The sequence below is a fragment of the Ananas comosus genome, linkage group 24 (genome assembly GCF_001540865.1).
Source record: "Ananas comosus cultivar F153 linkage group 24, ASM154086v1, whole genome shotgun sequence".
Lineage (NCBI taxonomy): Eukaryota > Viridiplantae > Streptophyta > Magnoliopsida > Poales > Bromeliaceae > Ananas > Ananas comosus.
Genome location: NC_033644.1, coordinates 1,931,975 through 1,953,370, shown reverse-complemented (window position 1 = coordinate 1,953,370; position 21,396 = coordinate 1,931,975). Strand labels below are relative to the sequence as shown.

General features: G+C 37.9%; 1 protein-coding gene across 3 annotated transcripts; it reads left to right on the top strand.

The window, feature by feature from the left end:
* Positions 5,835 to 14,384, top strand: LOC109728652 (U-box domain-containing protein 35-like). Of its 3 annotated transcripts, XM_020259114.1 has the most exons (10): positions 5,835 to 5,938; positions 6,191 to 6,447; positions 7,749 to 7,870; positions 8,229 to 8,350; positions 8,626 to 8,822; positions 9,389 to 9,645; positions 9,730 to 9,831; positions 11,548 to 11,976; positions 12,710 to 13,465; positions 13,932 to 14,384. In XM_020259114.1, the coding sequence occupies exons 2-10, from the start codon at positions 6,246 to 6,248 to the stop codon at positions 14,112 to 14,114; spliced, it is 2,370 nt and encodes a 789-aa protein (XP_020114703.1). In that variant the 5' UTR covers positions 5,835 to 5,938; positions 6,191 to 6,245; the 3' UTR covers positions 14,115 to 14,384. The 3 variants fall into 3 exon arrangements, with proteins under 3 accessions (XP_020114703.1, XP_020114701.1, XP_020114702.1); XM_020259112.1 differs by having other exon boundaries at positions 9,389 to 9,831; XM_020259113.1 differs by lacking the exon at positions 5,835 to 5,938 and having other exon boundaries at positions 6,019 to 6,447; positions 9,389 to 9,831.

Here is a 21,396-nt window from a genome sequence, read left to right as displayed (position 1 = left end):
AAAAATTGATTTATTTTGAGGTTATGAATTGAACTTATGAATAGGCTGATGGACAAAGTCCGATCAATGGCAATCAGTTAGGTGTTTTATTGAAAGTCGTCGCACCGAATCTGTCAAGCCCCGGATGTCTCGTTCCCCGGACACGCCGACAAATCCGCCGTATACAAAGGAATTTTCCCTGTATACGAAGCGACAGCTGTACCTGTAAATCCAACACTACTACGAACAGTAGTAGAGAGCTGCTAGAGAAAACAGAAGCTAAATAAACTGAGTTTCATATACATAGTCCAAATCCAAAATACAGAGCTACTCGCACTGGCGAGTTAAGTCTACTATGTACATAAACTCGAAACAAAACATCTACCTGCAGTAGGGGCATCTCTAGCTCAGCACGTCGGGTAGGGCTCTAACTCGCGACACCCTTGCCTCGATCCTGATCCGCGAAAGGCGCAGCAGCCGAAACCTGTGGCTCTGCAAAACAGAGGTACCAACTGGGAGTGAGAACTACTGTAAAAACAAGTAGTCCTCAATGGGTGCCGCCGAAACAACATCGGTCCACCCACTAAGTCTACAGAGGGGAGTCAGGATAGTAGGAAAAAGCAGGAAGTAAACTCTACCGCTATCAATCACTACACTATCATGCTCTACACTAATCAACTGTAGGAAATGTCAAATCTGACCCAATCCAATCGGCACTGTAAACCTACCCGTCCCTGGGACTGTGAATACACCCGTCCCTACCCAGTTGCAACTATCTAGCTACCTCCACACTAACTGGTCCGTGGAGAGCAAGTCCAACCGGCATGAGCGACACCAACGCGAAAGCACAAAGCCGACTCCGGAGTGGCACTCGTGGGCGCTAAGCCAACCGAGTATGCAGCGTATCTCTGTCGAGCTCAATCAGGCTCTGAAAAGCCAAAGTTAAGTAACCGACTCTAACTAGTCTAATAACCAACAGTTCACGTGCCCTCGGCACAATCTGTCGCCAAAAAGGCGATCCGGGTCCACCGTCAACTCTTACGGCACCCAACAGTCCAAAACAGCCCAAACGACCCTGTAAAAATCTACTCGGCATACCAGTATGAGCGTAAATGTATTCTAAACTATCTAGAGTACTCGTCTCGAGGATACTGCAACAGTACAATTTTATAACGGCTCCTAGAGCTAAATCAGGCAGTTTAAACAAGTGACAGGTCCAAATCGCAGGTTTTCTCCTAATTCAAATTCCATGTCCAACATGTATAGCCTACTCAATTTATTGCCACATGCTCCAAATTCAGATTTGCAATCACCATATAATCCATGAATTCGAACTAGAATAGATTATCCAAAATCGAAATCTATACATGTCGACGATTATGAACTTAGGAGTAAAACCGATGTAACCCACCTCAAAGCTAATCCCTGACAGCACGGAACTCCCTCGGCTGCGGCATGACCTACTGGATCGACTGAAAATGTCCGAGTCTCGAAATCAAACTATCTCCAAGCTATCAACATCGAAAATCTACAATTCAGTCCAAATACGAAGCAGCAGAGAAGAGAAGGATTTCGACCAAGCTAACCTACACAAAAATCCACAAGTAAGGGTTTCGTGGATTCCTCTAGCAATCCTGAATTCAAAGAACCAAGTCTCGTCGCAATCCGATACTCCTACGTCGAGTACGAGCTGAAATACTAACGGTCGACGGCGATTTTCAGCAAATCAACATCCATGAGCTCGAAGAAGTAAAAACTAGCCAAAACGAAGGAAGTGCTAGATAACCAACCTCGACCGCGGCTAGCACTGGTGTGACGTCACGATCAGCAAAAATCCGCACTCGCCCAGCTTCCTCGCGATGCAACGGCGACAACCGTATCCTCGAATGACTCCGCGGCGCGACTTCGGCGACGAAAGCTCCAACCGAGCCCCTCCACGGTCGAACCAAGCTATAGAGGGAGAGGAGAAGAAGGAGCAGCAAGAACACTCTCTCTCAAGCTCTCTACACCTGTATATAGCAGTGGGTGGAGTGGTGATGCAAACGAGGGAGGGAATTACCAAACAGCCCTCTACCTACCCCCTTGTACCGGTACACGGGCTCCTGTACCGGTACAAGAGCCAACCCGAGAGCAGTTAAGCCAGTGCGCGCTGGTTGTACCAGTACAGCCTGCTGGTTGTACCGGTACAGCAAGCAGAGAAATTTGCTATTTTGCAGATTTCTTCGCTATAAGCCGCCCTCGCATCGCACGAAATCCGTTTTGCGTCTATTTGACGCCAACGCGACTCGGACTTGTCCTGACACTCTCCAGAGCTGCCGACAAGCCTCCACGACAGAACACCAGGGATCTCACATCCTCCCCCTCTACAAAAAGTTTCGTCCGCGAAACTGAAACGTACCTCAGCTCAGGCATCAAGCAGATAGGGATAGGCCTCCCTCATCACCGTCTCAGGCTCTCAAGTCGCCTCCCGTTTCTCGTGATTGCTCCACTGCACTTTCACATACGGGATAACCCGGTTGCGCAATTCTTTCGTCTCCCGAGCAAGAATCCGCAACGGTCGCTCCTCGTATCTCATATTCTCGCTAATCTCCAGTGGAGTGAAGTCAATCACGTGAGTGGGATCGAAAACGTATCTCCTCAATGCTGAGACGTGGAAAACATCGTGGATGCCAACAAGTTGCGGGGGTAAAGCTATCCTGTAAGCAACGGGTCCGATACGCTCCAATACCTCGAAATGGCCAACAAACCGTAGACTAAGCTTTCCACGTACTCCAAATCGGCGTATCCCTCTGGACGGCGAGACTTTAAGGAATATATGATCTCCAACCTGGAATTCCAAGTCTCATCTTCTAGTATCGGCGTAGCTCCTCTGCCGGCTCTGTGCTGCCAAAAGGTGTCGTCGAACGATTCTCACCTTTTCCTCAGCCTCAAGTAGAATCTCCGGTCCAAGTGTCCTCCGCTCACCCACATCGCTCCAAAACAGGGGGGATCGACATCTGCGTCCATACAACGCCTCAAACGGAGCCATCCGAATGCTCGTTTGATAGCTGTTGTTGTACGCAAACTCAACCAGGCTCACATGTCGATACCACCTTCCTCCAAAATCCAGGACGCATGCCCTCAGTATGTCCTCTAGAGTCTGTATGGTCCGCTCTGACTGACCATCTGTCTGTGGGTGGAACGTCGTGCTAAAATATAACTGAGTGCCCAAGGCGGTTTGAAGACTCCTCCAAAACTGGGATACAAATCTCGGGTCTCTGTCTGATACAATCGACACTGGCACGCCGTGCAGCCTAAAGATCTCATCCAAATATAGCTGCGCGAGTCTCTCTCTGGACCAGGTAGTCTGAACTGGTAGGAAGTGAGCAGACTTGGTCAGACTGTCCACTATCACCCAAATCGCGTCGTAGCCACCCTGCGCTCTAGGCAATCCAACGACGAAGTTCATTGTGACGTACTCCCACTTCCACTCGGGCACTGGCAGACTCTGAAGCTTGCCAGCAGGCACCTGATGCTCGGCCTTTACCTGTTGGCAAGTCAAACACTGAGCCATATATCTGCCAATGTCCCTCTTCATTTCATGCCACCAGAACCGTGCCTTTAGATCCTTATACATCTTGGTTCCCCCAGGGTGAACCGTATAAGGAGAACAATGAGCCTCTCTCAGAATGTCTGCTCGGATCTCAGAATCCACAGGCACACACAGTCGGTCCCTGTACCGTAGTACTCCCGAACTGTCCAAAGCAAAACCCTCAACTTGCCCCCTGTCAGCTGCTCTCTGATCCTCAACAAGTACGGATCTCCACTCTGTTTCTCTTGGATCCTATCCAACAGAGTGGGCTGTAAAACTAGAGACGTCAGCCTCGCTGTAGAGCCAGGGGGTACTATCTCGAGTCCCAGCCGCTGCAGCTCCTCGAGTAGGGGTCTCTGCTCAGTGATCGTCAAACTCAGGCTCTGCACTGTTTTCCTGCTCAACGCATCTGCCACTACATTCGCCCTGCCGGGATGATACTGAATACTAATGTCATAGTCCTTCAGTAACTCCAACCACCGGCATTGCCTCAAGTTCAGCTCCCTCTGTGTGAACAGATACTTGAGACTTTTATGATCAGTGAAAACCTCGCAGTGCTCGCCATATAAGTAATGCCGCCAGAGCTTCAAAGCAAAAACCACCGCGGCAAGCTCCAAGTCATGCGTAGGATAATTCCTCTCATAATCCTTTAACTGCCGTGAAGCATAAGCAATCACCCTACCATGCTGCATCAGCACGCAACCAAGTCCACTGTGCGATGCATCACTATAGATCACAAATCCACCCCCATCACCGGAATGGCAAGGATAGGAGCCGACGTCAACCTCAGTCTCAACTCGTCAAAACTCCTCTGACAGTCGTCGCTCCAGACAAAACGAATTTCCTTCCGCGTCAAGCGTGTGAGGGGTGTGGAAAGCTTCGCAAAGCCTTCCACAAACCGACAGTAATATCCTGCCAGTCCCAGGAAACTCCGTACCTCAGTCACCGTCGTCGGTCTAGGCCAATCTCGAATTGCCTCAATCTTCTTCGGGTCCACTGCTACGCCCTCAGCTGAAATCACGTGGCCCAAGAAAGCAACCTCCCGTAGCCAGAACTCGCACTTCTTTAACTTGGCACTTCTTTCACCGCCTACCACCATCATCCCAATCTCACATCTCTCCATCCAATGGCTAAAAACTCAAAAACACTACCTTCATAATGCTTTTGAGAGTATTCTAGCTCAACTTTATATATATATATATATATATATATATATATATATATAGAGAGAGAGAGAGAGAGAGAGAGAGAGAGAGAGAGAGAGAGAGAGCCTCGAGAAAATAAAGAGCGTATGGGTAAAGAAAAAGTAGGGGAGGGGAGGGTATAGAAAAGAGGAGAGAGGTAAAATTGTATGGAAACCCCTCAATTACATAAAATTATGAAACAGGATCCGCAACTTAATTTTTATAGAAATAATTGCCTATCTACCCCTCTAAACTTCAGAAATATCTCATGTGCCCTACTTTTTTTTTTCTTTCCAATATATCTCTCATACGTTCCTCCATTATTCTAAAATAATTCCACAGTTACCACCTGTTAAGTTAATTTGGATTAAACATAAATTAAATATCTACCAGAATTAAAAAAATTAAAATGACTCTTTTGCCCTTAACTTAAGGGCAAATAAGAAATATTGGTGATGGTCAAAGAGTATATTTGAAAATACCAAAAATTAAAATATTTTTTGTACTTCTAACTTAGGTAGAACGGTATATTTGAAAGGGCAAAATAGTAATTTCAGAATTTAAGTCAAGTATATATTTAAAATAGATTGAAACGTAAAAAAAATATTTTCAATATTAGCTTTCTAAGAGGAGTAAATTAAAAAGTTAAAAAAATTTCAGAAATATATAAGAAATTATTACTTTTTTATATATATGCATTCCCTTCTTAATTTTTGATTTTTACAATTAAAACTACCCTAATAACTTTAATTTTTTAAAAATATATTGATGAATTATATAAAATTTACATGTTTTTTTCACTAAAATGGCTTAATTTGAAATATCGAAAGTAAAGGGATTCAAACAAAAAAAACTAAAGTTGAGGAAGCTATTTCAAAATATCAAATAATTGAGGGGCTACTTCTCCCTAAAATAAGGGGATACGGTCGCCCCTGTTGACGAGTAGGTGGACACCGCGGAGCACGATAAAGTTAGCCGCTACTCACGGCGCTTGTTGAAAAATTTTGTTGCGTAGACCGAGACCACCGTGGACCGTGGTTCACCATAGGAGATGCACACAATTAAAAAATGTTATAATTTTTTTTTTTTTGGAGAAAGANTTTTTTTTTTTCTGGTGGGTTTTGATGTTACTACCCCACAATACTAAGATTTGGCGATTCTTTGTGCTATTTCGCTCTATCCAACTGAGCTATGATCTTAAATGGTTTGTTTTATGTCACTAATTTTGATTTTTTTTTTTTGTTTTATATTTTTGTATCTTCTTTTGTGTTATTTGCACATTGTTGTTGTTTTCCCCTCCAAAAAAATGAAAAAATTGCATAAATTGATGCAGCTGTTCAGGATCCCCACTATTTTTGCATCTGAATTGTAGGAGGATTTCATGTAATTCATGCCCATGAAGTGTTTGAGGAAAACCACATACAAATTTACCAAAAATCCCTCTTTCTATTAACAGGGAGGAGGTGAGTATGATTATGATATAGTGAGCAGTTGATGAAAAGAGAGAAGAGATGGAAATTCAAGAAGCCGACGACGAGTCGTCGTCGTCGGAGTCGATTGCTCCGATCATCGTCACCGTCGCGATTGCGGTGAATAGCAGCAAGAGCAGCAGATGCGCCGTAAAATGGGCTCTCGAGAAATTCGTCCCCGAGCGGAGAATTCTCTTCCGGCTGCTGCACGTCCGGCCGAAGATCACAATGGTGCCTACTCCCAGTAAGCACACAGCTCGCGTAATCGATATTCTATTGTTGGTTTGTTTGGAAAAATCAAATACGAATTCGATACCCCTATGAATTTTAACTCATGTTCTAGTCTTAGTAGATTTCTACGAAGAATTATACATAGAAGAATTGGTTTTGTTGGTTCTTGTTGGAATTAGAGGGCGGCGAAAACTTACAAACTGAATAACCAACATATCCAGGAACCTAAATTGGATCGGGTTACTTGTTTTGCTATTGATAGAGAACGCAATTAGGTGAACGAAAACGGAGATTGATCAAAGCAAATGATCGTAACCGTGTATAATTAGTGATAGCCTTGTAACATGTTTTTGTCTCTTAAATTTCATTACAGCAACAAGATCTTTATAGAGACAGGACATCTTTTATCTCGTCATTCGTATCGGCCAGTAAATTTGTCTATTTTGACTAGGATAGTATATTGCGTTCATTTCTCATTGAAAAGCAAGTTGTCGAGAAACTATTTGCACGAATAATCACCAATTATGGGACTTTCTCGCCAAGGGAAGCAATAGAGTTGCAGAAAATCCGCTAAGGAATAATTCAAGGCTACCGTACTCCAATACTACTTAAATGACTTGATTCTTAGGCCATGTCGACACTAAGCGAGTTTCAAAATCAGTATGTTGTTCAACATGCTCAATTACATATGGAAATCATTACAAACCGTTTCGGAGAGCCGACTGCGAGGATTTGATAATCAAAAACAAGTGTTTTCGGTGTCTGGGCTGAACACCGTCTTTGAATGTTTCGGAAGAAGCTTGTCAGCACGATATCCTAACAATGCTGATGTAGAAATCCTAAATGATTAGTTGTAGAGATCTCTAGATTTTTCATTTGAGGATGATCTTCCGAGAAATGAGGCGCTTCCTAACTAGTTGAAGTCACTTCTGAAGCCATATTCTTAGTTAGTACCTCTTTTCTAACTAGAGTTGTTTATAACCTTGAGTGGGAAGCTGGATAATTTCTCGACAGCAGAGAACATCAATCCGACGCATTAATCGACATTGTTGCTTCTATCTCTCTCTCCATTTAGTGACAGAAACATGGAGACTTTGAATAACAATTTGCGCTATTGAAAACGGAACGACAGTGACAGAAATAGCAAAATGGCCTATGTAGCACTTGTATGAATGATTTTGGTTGTTTTAGTTGTTTTTTTTTTTGTTCTTCATGATGTAGTAAATTGTACACTTATTTTCTTAATGTAATGCGTCTCTAAAAGCAAGAGGAAATTACAGCGGTTGGCTGAGAGTTTGTTGCTTTGTGCTTCAGTGGGAAACTACATTCCAATTTCAAATGTGCGAGAAGATGTAGCCTCTGCTTACAAGAAGGAAATGGAGTGGCGAGCAAATGCTGTGCTTCTCCCATACAAGAAAATGTGTTCTCAGAAAAAGGTCAGTATTCTTAATATCTTATTTTTAGCATGTACATGAAGATGAAATTGCCGTGCAAAGATTAATCTAATAGGAAACAGGTGTAAGAATATACTTAACACCCCCTCTCATCTGCATGATATATATGAAAGGCACGTGGAATTGACAGATGAGTTAAGAGACGAGATAGGGATTTGACCCAAGGATTTTAATATGGGGATTGAGCCCATTAAATATGTATGGCGAAGAATTGAACCCACGATCTCATGAAACTGAGGGGCCATGTTACCAAAAAGATCGAACTAGTAGGAAATGGGCCCAGAAATTTACTTAATGGAAATCTATTGAAGAGTAATGGCTGAAATGATTTTGTTCGCAGGTAGAAGCTGAAGCTGTTATAATTGAAGCAGACGATGTAGCTGATGCAATATCAGGAGAGATTGCCAAATTCGCAATTAGCAGGCTAGTTATAGGCGCCTCATCCAGAAATATCTTTACAAGGTAATACAAAATACAACTAATCTGCGTAAGCTTTATGTGGATATCTCTTGGTATATATATCTATTTCCGCTATGTTCGCTGTAAGAAGAACATTAAGCAGCAGATCCTGAAGTAATTTAATTAGGCACTACTTTTTCATGCTCACGCGCTCTTCTCTGAGTCTTGCAGGAGGAGAAATGCGGCTACCTTTTATTTTCTTAGGCAATATCTCATTACTAATGACTGTAATTTGTAATATTGATATTGGTGAGATCGTAATAAGAAACTGTTTGCAGGAAAATTAAAGGTCCCAAGACGTCTTCAAAAATCTCCGGGCGTATTCCGGGCTTTTGTACAGTCTACATTGTATCCAAAGGAAAGTTATCATCTGTACGCACTGCTACATCAATGGTCGATGAAAGTACCGAAAAAGCAAACAGTTCAAGCATTAGTTCTTACAACTCCTCACATTTTTCCTCAAGTGCACGTTCAGGTAATTCTTTGATGTTATGATCGATTTCTTCTTGTAGACTCAAAAATTAACAGCTATGGATTTCTCTTAAAAGTTAGAAGCTAGAGAGTGGTGATGCTGACTCTGCTACTTCTTGTTTGTTGAAATAATTTTTACTTACTTTCACTTGAAATCCTTCATAAAAAGAAGTCGAAGTTCACAGGTATATCATGTCGCCATAACTATCTATTCCTATTTAACCAATTTGGCTCATCCGTCGCCACATTTATGTACAGAATTTTTTAAAAAGACCTTAGTTATCTTTTGACTTCACTATGTGCTCCATTTATTCGGCACAGATACGACCAGTTAGCAAAGAAGCTCAACCTCAAAGTAGGATATCATTTGAGAAAGTAATATTTCTTATGGTGGTTTATATGATGATCCAACTAGAAATAATATTTCGTGAAACATTGCAATTAGGCGTCTGTATATACACGTCTTTCCTTTTGTTTAGTAATAGGCAATGTCAAATATGTGTAGATGTTTAAATTTTCTAGCCATGGGGCAGTATTGTTTACTTTGACATTTGGAATGGACTAAAACAGATGGAACAGTAAATTTCTCCCTTCGCAATCCTCCTCTACCGCAGCAGCGTAGCCAAGCGCTCGCAACTATTAACCAAAATTTCGCCAGGACAAGGCATAATAACCCTCGCGACATTTTAGGGTCATACACTGACGAAGGCTCGATGAGTTCCACCACTAGTTACAGAAGCCTCGAGACAGACGATAATCTGTCTCTTTATTCTTGTCAGGCCTCAGCCTCAGCAGTTAGAACAAACTCGTCGTCTCCTCAGAACCAGGTAAGTAGATTGGCCGACACCATTGTAGACTGTTTTTCTTCGCAGTGGTTTAATTTGTCCATTCTGAGAGATTTACTCGTGCAGGTTGATCTAAATGCGGAACTTGAGAGGCTGAGAATAGAACTTAAACATGTTCAGAACCTCTGCGAGGTTGCACAGAATGAATCAATTGATGCTTCTCAGCGAGTAAGTGTGATTTTATCTGTTTACACTATTGTGAAGTTCTAGGGCATGTATGTCATAAATTTTCCTTCTTCAGGGTGTATATGAAAATTTAGATTTTGTAAAGGTATANATTTCCGCTATGTTCGCTGTAAGAAGAACATTAAGCAGCAGATCCTGAAGTAATTTAATTAGGCACTACTTTTTCATGCTCACGCGCTCTTCTCTTTTAAAGCCTTGCGGGAGGAGAAATGCGGCTACTTTTTATTTTCTTAGGCAATATCTCATTACTAATGACTGTAATTTGTAATATTGATATTGGTGAGATCGTAATAAGAAACTGTTTGCAGGAAAATTAAAGGTCCCAAGACGTCTTCAAAAATCTCCGGGCGTATTCCGGGCTTTTGTACAGTCTACATTGTATCCAAAGGAAAGTTATCATCTGTACGCACTGCTACATCAATGGTCGATGAAAGTACCGAAAAAGCAAACAGTTCAAGCATTAGTTCTTACAACTCCTCACATTTTTCCTCAAGTGCACGTTCAGGTAATTCTTTGATGTTATGATCGATTTCTTCTTGTAGACTCAAAAATTAACAGCTATGGATTTCTCTTAAAAGTTAGAAGCTAGAGAGTGGTGATGCTGACTCTGCTACTTCTTGTTTGTTGAAATAATTTTTACTTACTTTCACTTGAAATCCTTCATAAAAAGAAGTCGAAGTTCACAGGTATATCATGTCGCCATAACTATCTATTCCTATTTAACCAATTTGGCTCATCCGTCGCCACATTTATGTACAGAATTTTTTAAAAAGACCTTAGTTATCTTTTGACTTCACTATGTGCTCCATTTATTCGGCACAGATACGACCAGTTAGCAAAGAAGCTCAACCTCAAAGTAGGATATCATTTGAGAAAGTAATATTTCTTATGGTGGTTTATATGATGATCCAACTAGAAATAATATTTCGTGAAACATTGCAATTAGGCGTCTGTATATACACGTCTTTCCTTTTGTTTAGTAATAGGCAATGTCAAATATGTGTAGATGTTTAAATTTTCTAGCCATGGGGCAGTATTGTTTACTTTGACATTTGGAATGGACTAAAACAGATGGAACAGTAAATTTCTCCCTTCGCAATCCTCCTCTACCGCAGCAGCGTAGCCAAGCGCTCGCAACTATTAACCAAAATTTCGCCAGGACAAGGCATAATAACCCTCGCGACATTTTAGGGTCATACACTGACGAAGGCTCGATGAGTTCCACCACTAGTTACAGAAGCCTCGAGACAGACGATAATCTGTCTCTTTATTCTTGTCAGGCCTCAGCCTCAGCAGTTAGAACAAACTCGTCGTCTCCTCAGAACCAGGTAAGTAGATTGGCCGACACCATTGTAGACTGTTTTTCTTCGCAGTGGTTTAATTTGCCCATTCTGAGAGATTTACTCGTGCAGCTTGATCTAAATGCGGAACTTGAGAGGCTGAGAATAGAACTTAAACATGTTCAGAACCTCTGCGAGGTTGCACAGAATGAATCAATTGATGCTTCTCAGCGAGTAAGTGTGATTTTATCTGTTTACACTATTGTGAAGTTCTAGGGCATGTATGTCATAAATTTTCCTTCTTCAGGGTGTATATGAAAATTTAGATTTTGTAAAGGTATATGAAAAACTAGTGTTTCTATGCATATGTATCTCTAATTATTGTGGCTCTTAAGCTTCGTTTTCTTCGAAATAATAGTTGCAGGAGCTAGGTCTACGACGCCTTGAGGAGGAACTCAAACTCAAACAGATAGAACTGAGGGGAGAGAAAGCTAGATATTTGGCAAGAAAAGAAAGGGATGAGCGCGAAGCAGCGAAAAAGGAAGCCGAGCTTGCGAAAGAATGCGCCGAGAGGGAAAAGGCGCAGAGAAAGGATGTGGAGGGATGTGCTGCTCGAGAAGTGAAGGAGAAGCTGATGCTAGAGAAAGCTCTTGATTCTAATGGCGAACAGTATACACGGTACACGTGGGAAGAGATACAATTGGCAACGTCATCATTCTCTAGTGCTTTTATGATCGGGCGGGGAGCAAACGGAACCGTCTACAAGGGTAGTTTTCATCATACAATCGCGGCAGTGAAAATTCTCCACTCTAATGAGGGGCATGGAACCAAGCAACTTAAACAAGAGGTATGGATGATTCAAACAAAAGACTTACATGAAAAAAAGAAAAAAAAACCCACTTTTCTTGCATTTGCAAAAATGGAACTTTTATCTCTTTTCCCTCTTTAGTCTGATTGTCAACTTTATAGAAAGGAACTGCCCCCCGGGTATCTGTACACAGTGCAAAGTTGATGACTAGTGCATGGTTTTAACTATCAATGCATTTTTGTAAATTGGCATTGGTTACTTAAAACAAAGGATTAAAGTGTCCATCGGCATGGGCCGTATCCACCGTGCCATATCGTGCCAGTAAGATATTGGCACGATACAGTTCCCGTGCCGATAGCACAATTCAAAACTCTCTATTTTTTAAATTAGTAAGTAATTTTCATAATAAAGTTCAAAAGATTTAATAAAAATATATAATAAATAATTGACATAATTTGTTGCTAAAGAAAATAAATATTTCATGCCATTTCGTGTTGGCACACATATATTTTTTGTGACCGGCATGCATCGTGCCGGCAAGTTTCCGGCACGACCTCATGCCACGACACTTAAATTCTTGCTTAAAACTGTGTCAAATAGTTGAGAATAAAACTAAAGTCGCAAAAATAGTAACTAACACAAGAGAATTTTTATTGAGCTATCCAATTTCGATAACTTTAAACTAAGTTTTACATTGCCTCAATCCATGGTGAGTTTTTGAGAATAAATTCTCGACTTCTCCAATGCCTTAACAAAACATGTTCTTTTCCAGCTTGAAATTCTGAGCAGAATTCACCATCCGTATCTTCTTTTGCTCCTTGGGGCCTGCCCTGAGAGAGGTTGCCTTGTATATGAATTCATGGAGAACGGTAGCCTCGACGATAGGCTACAATGCAAGAACAACACGCCCCCGCTTCCATGGTTCTACCGCTTTCGAATTGCGTGGGAAGTCGCCTCCGCTATCGCTTTCCTTCACAATTCGAAACCCGAACCCATCATCCACCGCGATCTTAAGCCCGCGAACATTTTGCTCGACCACAACTTCAAAAGCAAGATCGGCGACGTGGGCCTCTCCACTTTGCTGCCTACTGTAAATTATCCGATGTCCACAATAATCAAAGACACTGCTCCTGTGGGGACTTTTTGCTACATCGACCCCGAGTACCAAAGGACTGGTCTGGTCTCCCCAAAGTCGGATACTTATGCTTTAGGGATGGTAATTTTGCAGTTAATTACAGCGAAACCGCCAATGGGACTTGCCTATGCTGTAGAAATCGCGTTAGAGAATGAATGTCTAGTGAATATGTTGGATCCAAAGGGTGGGCAGTGGCCGGAAGAGGAGACACAGGAATTGGCTCGTCTCGGGCTAAGCTGCGCTGAATTGAGGCGCAAGGACCGGCCTGACCTGAACAAGCAAGTTCTTCCGATGCTGGAAAGACTGAAGGAGATTGCAGAAAAGGCGCAGAATTTGTCGACGATTCATCTTCTGTCAGCACCTCCAAACCACTTCATTTGCCCAATACTTCAGGTCGGTTTGCCATTTTGCCTCTCGCATTGCGTACATTTATATGGGCGATTACTTATATTGCTTCTCGCTTCTCTGCTTTTACACAACCACATGCATGCACACGCATGGACGTGTATTTATGTACCCGCAAAATCATCATAAACATATATAACCCTTTAAAATCTCAACTTTGTACCCGCAAAATCATCATAAACATATATAACCCTTTAAAATCTCAACTTCGCTTTTCACGTAGAAAGTAATTGTCTTCATGTCCTGTAAAAATGCTTTTATCTTGAAGTTTAGGAGTCATCCAAATCACGGGGAGAAGTTAGTTTGATAAGAGAAGTTTATGTATGCAGAAATTTAAGTTTGCGTAATTTTGATATTATTACTCATCCTATTCCTTCCGATGCATTCGCTGACTCTAATGCATTGTTCTTCACTATGTAATCTAAACCTATAGATCGCGAAAACTTTTATGCAGGAAGTGATGGATGATCCCTATGTTGCGTCCGACGGATACACGTATGACCGTAAAGCGATTGAGATGTGGCTCAGCATGAATGACAAGTCTCCGATGACGAATCTACGGTTACCCAACAAGAATCTCATACCCAATCACTCGCTTCGTTCTGCAATCGAAGATTGGAAGTCGCGGAAACAATGATACGCCCTCGAATAGCATCATTGTGAAAGAGTAGCATGAATGCATATTCGTAGTCCAGCTCAATTGTTCAGCAAGCCATGCAATGAGTTCAACTGTGATTAATGAAATTTTGTAAAAAATATTTTGAGTGATGAATATATGCCAATGAGATCATTGGACCCTTTTTTTTTTTTTTTTTTTGTGTTCATATTCCAGCTTGATGAGTGGTACAGTTCTATTTGTAACTATGTAATTCTATTCCCCTTGCACAATATGTGCTTTTTTTTTTCTTTTTTTCTTTTTTTTTTCCCTTGACATTGTATGTTTCTCTTTTAGCTAATACCTGTTCATGGGATGAGAGTTTGTGTACTAGTTTGTGATATTGCTTGTTTCATTCTCTCCATTGTCCACTAATTTTCTCATCTTGGGCTCTTTGAGGTCCTTGTAAACACAGCCCTAGCTATTACAGTCGGATCGTTGACGCTAACTATTAATTTCAAAAGCTTAAACTATTAAAAGAAAATACAACCAATTTATTTAAAGCATACAGATATAGAGTCAATGATTCTCGATTGTGATTTGGCCTAATCAGGCTTCCGCCACTTTGAGCATAATTTGGCCCAGTCCGACCTCGTGCCATTTCAAATGAGTAAAAATTAAATAATACTACGGTTTGGTGGATTCAAATTCAATACTTTTTAGTTTGTAACCATGTATTATAAAACAACCATCTCAAAAAAATTTGAGTTGTCATAGAATGACATTTTTAATATTAAGGACAATTTCGAACATGTCCCTTAAACTTTTAAAAATGTCACATATGATGCCCTTTTAAAGTAGTCAATATCAACATTATCTCTCAAAATCTATAAATTTATATCACAAACACCTTCTTCGCTAATTTCTGTTAGAAAACGTCTAGTTAATATAAGCTAACATAAAATCTTACTTAGGTTAAAACGTAAAATGACTAATTTGCCCTTTGTTAGCTAATCATATTTAATATTTTGGCTATCGTGAAAGACTAATTAAATTATTTTGCCTACACTTGCTAATTCGATGTTAAATATAATTTTTTTTTTTTCATTTAATTCAAATCCATGTCATGAGCCTCAACCCATTTAAAACTTTGGAGAAAGCGATTGTTTCCCATTATTTAATATTAGATTTTCATGCCTGCGGCTTTAAACCCTAAAACTCTAAAACCCAAAAAAAGCCTCTAAAATCCTAAAATCTCTAAAAACCTAAAATCCTAAAACCNAACTATGTAATTCTATTCCCCTTGCACAATATGTGCTTTTTTTTTTCTTTTTTTCTTTTTTTTTTTTTCCCTTGACATTGTATGTTTCTCTTTTAGCTAATACCTGTTCATGGAATGAGAGTTTGTATATTAGTTTGTGATATTGCTTGTTTCATTCTCTCCATTGTCCACTAATTTTCTCATCTTGGGCTCTTTGAGGTCCTTGTAAACAGAGCCCTAGCTATTACCGTCAGATTGTTGGCGCTACTTATTAATTCCAAAAGCTCAAACTATTAAAAAATATATATAACCAATTTGTTTAAAGCAAACAGATACAATATCAAGGATTCTCAATTGTGATTTGGCCCAATCAGCTTTCCACCACTTCGAGCGTAACTTGGTCTAGTCCGACCTCCCGCCATTTCAAATATGATTTTACCCAACAGACCTTATACCAGAGGACAGAATACTGGCCTCTTTAAGCCAAAAATTCCCATCACCTCAAGTCCTAACCCAACCCTCCATTGTTATGAATGTCGATTAAATGAGTAAAAATTAAATAATACTACGGTTCGGTGGATTCAAATTCAATACTTTTTATTTTGTAAGCATGTATTATAAAACAACCATCTCAAAAAAATTTAAGTTGTCATAGAATGGCATTTTTAATATTAAGGACAATTTCAAACATGTCCCTTAAATTTTTAAAAATATCACATATGCCCTTTTAAAGTAGTCAATATGAGCATTATCTCTAGAAATCTATAAATATGTTTTTTTGAGAAAAAGGTAGCGTGCTATCCGCTTTATTCATTGAAAAAATGAATTAGATTACAGGAGTGAGGCAACTAGAGGCTCTAAGAGGGTGAAAAAAAAAAAAATCTTATTTTAATATAAGCTAACATAATCTATAAATATCATAAACACCTTCTTCGCTAATTTCTGTTAGAAAACATATAGTTAATATAAGCTAACATAAAATCTTACTTAGGTTAAAACATAAAATGACTAATTTGCCCTTTGTTGGCTAATCATATTTAATATTTTGGCTATCGTGAAAGACTAATTAAATTATTTTGCCTACACTTGCTAATTCGATGTTAAATATAAAATTATGAAAACGTCATTCTCTAACTGCTTAATTTTTTTGAGAAAGCAATTAATTTTTATTATTTAACATAGCATTAGAGCAAGATGTTCTGAGTTTGAGTCACCTCACTTTATTAGTACAATTATTTTTTTTTTTCATTTAATACAAATTCATGTTATGCGTGATGAGCCTCAACCCAATTAAGCTTTGGAGAAAGCGATTGTTTTTTATTATTTAATATTAGAATTTCGTGCCCGTGGCTTTAAACCCTAAAACTCTAAAATCCAAAAAAAAACATCTAAAATCCTAAAATCTCTAAAAACCTAAAATCCTAAAATCTTAAAATATTCTAAAAACCTTAAAACCTTAAAACCTTAAACCCTAAACCCTAAACTGGAGAATCCTATACTCTAAACTCTAGAAAGCTCTATAGGCAAAACGGGCAAAGTGGCAAAATTTAATCAGAGTTTATTAATAAAGATAATTTGGANAAGGGGTGGTAATCTAGCTCGTCGTTCGAACTCGTATTCGACTCGAAATGAGCTGGTTATCGAATTCCTCGTTTAGTAAACGAGACAAACACAAACCAAATTTTTCAGTACAACTCGAATACATATAATTTATATTTATATATATATATAAATAAGTAATTATATATATTATACAAATTTTTATTATTTAAATTTTAGCTCAATCTAAATATAAAAAGGCTCCTCTACATATAAAGTTTTAATAATTATACCAAAATCAAAAAATTAATTTTCTTTCTATATTTATAGTTTTAATTTTTTTAACTTATTGTCCGTAAGTCAATTCGTGTTTGGCTCATTAATAAACAAACCGAATACAAGCTGAATTTTTCGGCTCGATATTTTAATGAGCCAACTCGTGTTCGGTCCTTGACACCCCTAATAACATTCGCAGAAGCACTAATCAACCCCTTAAACTAATTGATTTTTTCTTTTCCTTTATGATTTTGTGCTTGCACCAACCATTTAATTATTTTATTGTATTTTTAGCAATAATAAATGCACTCGTTGACTTATTTGAGCACATCATTACATTAAAAATTAAAAAATGTTATCCTTTTCCTCGAAAATGGAAAAAAAAAAAAGGCTATCCTCAAGCAGTTAAGGAAATGTTAATTTCCCTCATTTTAATGCATTGTAGTTTTTAATACTGCCACATCAGCACCAAAAATTATATATCATCACAACCATGTATATCATGTTATTATTAAATCTTATTGCGTGACAATTTTTATTTTTATTTTTTAAAGGACAATATCAAACATTTTAATCAAACAAGAAATTTACATATAATAATAATTTATTCGGACATCTAAACTTGAAGTAGAGGTTTTTATGATAAGAGAAATTGAAGGCCACAATGAATCTCATAAAATCATTTTGGTACTAACCATTAATTTTAAAAACTTAAATTATTAAAAAGATGAAAGTAATTAATTTACTAAAGTGTATAGACACAGAGCCTACGAATATTGATTTGCGATGTGGCCAACTTGATTTCCTACTCTAAAAAGGAGAGCTGGCCCTTTTAAGCCACCAATCCCTGTGTGACACCTCAATAGTTCCATATCGGATGGGAATAAATTGTCATTAGTTATATAAGAGAACTCTATCATAATAATAATAACTGGGATTAAGTATTTTGGGTTAGTGCTTTGGGTCCAACGAGTTATTATTGCTAGTGAGCCGGGTCGTTACATTTGGTATCATAGTTAATCACCAACCGAAAATGTGAGATAAGTCTGAACTGAGTCAGGATCAGAATGACAAGGTGACAAGCTAAGCCAAGACTAGCGAGACAAGTCTCACATCGTCTAGTAATCTTGGATTATGTGTGTGTTTAGAGCTGACGAAGACGTCAGGGTACCAACCGAAAGTGTGAGATAAGTCTCGACTGAGCCATGGTCAGAATGATAAGGTGACAGGCTAAGCCAAGACTAGCGAGACAAGTCTCACATCGCCTAATAATTTTGGACTGTATGTGTGTTTAGAGCTGACGATGATGTCAGAGTCTAAATGGGGAAGTATGTGACACTCCAATAGTCCCATATTGGATAGAAATGGGTTGTTATTGATTATATAAGAGAACTTCACCCTAATAATAATAACTATGCATATGTAATCTCTAGTCGATGCCAAAAAATGTAGAAAGATTAGGCGCTAAACTTTTGATTTTGACAATTAGATTCTTCAAACTTCATTAAATAGTTCAATAGATCTTTTTCAATTAAAATTGTTAATTAAACGACTGTTTTCATCGTATGTATTGAATATAATTTTATGAAGCTTCAGAACGCAAGAAGTTTATTTATTTTTTTTTTTTCTGTATTCTAATATATGAAAAAGGCAATAATAATTAAAGTTCGGTTCAACTATCGTTCGATTGTCATACTTAATTATCAAAATTGAAAGAGAAAAAATATTTTNCTCGATATTTTAATGAGCCAACTCGTGTTCTGTCCTTGACACCCCTAATAACATTTGCAGAAGCACTAATCAACCCCTTAAACTAATTGATTTTTTCTTTTCCTTTATGATTTTGTGCTTGCACCAACCATTTAATTATTTTATTGTATTTTTAGCAGTAATCAATGCACTCGTTGACTTTATTTGAGCACATCCTTACATTAAAAATTAAAAAATGTTATCCTTTTCCTCGAAAATGGAAAAAAAAAGGCTATCCTCAAGCAGTTAAGGAAATGTTAATTTCCCTCATTTTAATGCATTGTGGTTTTTAATACTGCCACATCAGCACCAAAAATTATATATCATCACAACCATGTATATCATGTTATTATTAAATCTTATTGCGTGACAATTTTTATTTTTATTTTTTAAAGGACAATATCAAACATTTACCTCTAATCAAACAAGAAATTTACATATAGTAATAATTTATTCGGACATCTAAACTTGAAGTAGAGGTTTTTATGATAAGAGAAATTGAAGACCACAATGAATCTCGTAAAATCATTTTGGTACTAACCATTAATTTTAAAAACTTAAATTATTTAAAAGATGAAAGTAATTAATTTACTAAAGTGTATAGACACAGCGCCAACGAATATTGATTTGCGATGTGGCCAACTTGATCTCCTACTCTAAAAAGGAGAGCGGGCCCTTTTAAGCCACAAATCCCTGTGTGACACCCCAATAGTTCCATATCGGATGGGAATAGATTGTCATTAGTTATATAAGAGAACTCTACCATAATAATAATAACTGGGGTTAAGTATTTTGGGTTAGTACTTTGGGTCCAACGAGTTATTATTGCTAGTGAGTCGGATCGTTATATTTGGTATCAGAGTCAATCACCAACCGAAAGTGTGAGATAAGTCTGAATTGAGCCAGGATCAGAATGACAAAGTGACAAGCTAAACCAAGACTAGCGAGACAAGTTTCATATTGTCTAGTAATCTTGGATTGTGTGTGCGTTTAGGGCTGACGAAGACGTCAGGATACCAACCGAAAGTGTGAGATAAGTCTCGACTGAGCCATGGTCGGAATGATAAGATGACAGGCTAAGCCAAGACTAACGAGACAAGTTTCACATCGCCTAGTAATCTTGGGTTGTATGTGTGTTTAGAGCTGACGATGATGTTAGAGTCTAAATGGAAAAGTATGTGACACTTCAATAATCACATATCGGATAGGAATGGGTTGTTATTAATTATATAAGAGAACTCCACCCTAATAATAATAACTAGGCATACGTAATCTCTAGTCGATGCCAAAAAATGTAGAAAGATTAGTCGTTAAACTTTTGATTTTGACAATTAGATTCTTCAAACTTCATTAAATAGTTCAATAGATCTTTTTCAATTAAAATTGTTAATTAAACAATTGTTTTCATCGAATGTTTTGAATATAATTTTATGAAGCTTCAGAACGCAAGAATTTTTTTTTTTTTTTTTTTTTTTTTTTTTTTTTTTTTTTTTTTTTTTAATTAAACGACTGTTTTCATCGTATGTATTGAATATAATTTTATGAAGCTTCAGAACGCAAGAAGTTTATTTATTTTTTTTTTTTCTGTATTCTAATATATGAAAAAGGCAATAATAATTAAAGTTCGGTTCAACTATCGTTCGATTGTCATACTTAATTATCAAAATTGAAAGAGAAAAAATATTTTATTTATATTTCAAAATTTTACAGGATTATATGCATGACATATAATCAAAATAATTATGTAATTAATAAATTCACTGGAGAAGAAGAATCTATTAAAATATTTAGTAAAGTTTATAAGATATAATTGTCAAAAATAAAAGCTCAATACTGAATTTGTAAATGAGTTAGGATAGAGACTTATTCACTAATCAAATCTATCTCACTCTAGATGAATGGGATATATATTATACATCTCGTTTGGGGGCGTATAAGTAGCATTTTTCTAATTTTTTATCGCTAAATTACTTAAAACCTCTTTATAAATATTCATTTTTTTTTTTTTACTTTTCATCCTTAACTTTCAAAAACTTATATTTTACCCTTCAGCATTTCAAGTTCTTAGATTTAGCCCTTCTCCGTCAAGGTTCCATCGTTATTCCGTCCATTTTTAAAAATTTATACTGAAAATATTCTTAAAAATAATAGAAATATATTAAAAAATAATTATTTTTTTTATAGAAAATGTAAGGGTAATTTGGTCATTTTGCTCTATCTCCGTTAATACTGTATGAAAATATTTTTGAAATTATAAGAAGGCAAAAAAAAAAAAAAGATTTTTAAGAGTTAAAGAGAAAAGATAAAAAAACGGATATTTACAGAAAAATTTTACATAATTTAGCCATCATTTATTTAGAATAATAACATAGCATTATCCCCAAATCCCCTGAATATCCCATACAAATGAGGTATATTCATTCTCTTATCCCACCGACCTTATCCCCTCTTATATATACGCATTTATTATTTTCCTATTTTATTCCCCAAATCCAATGC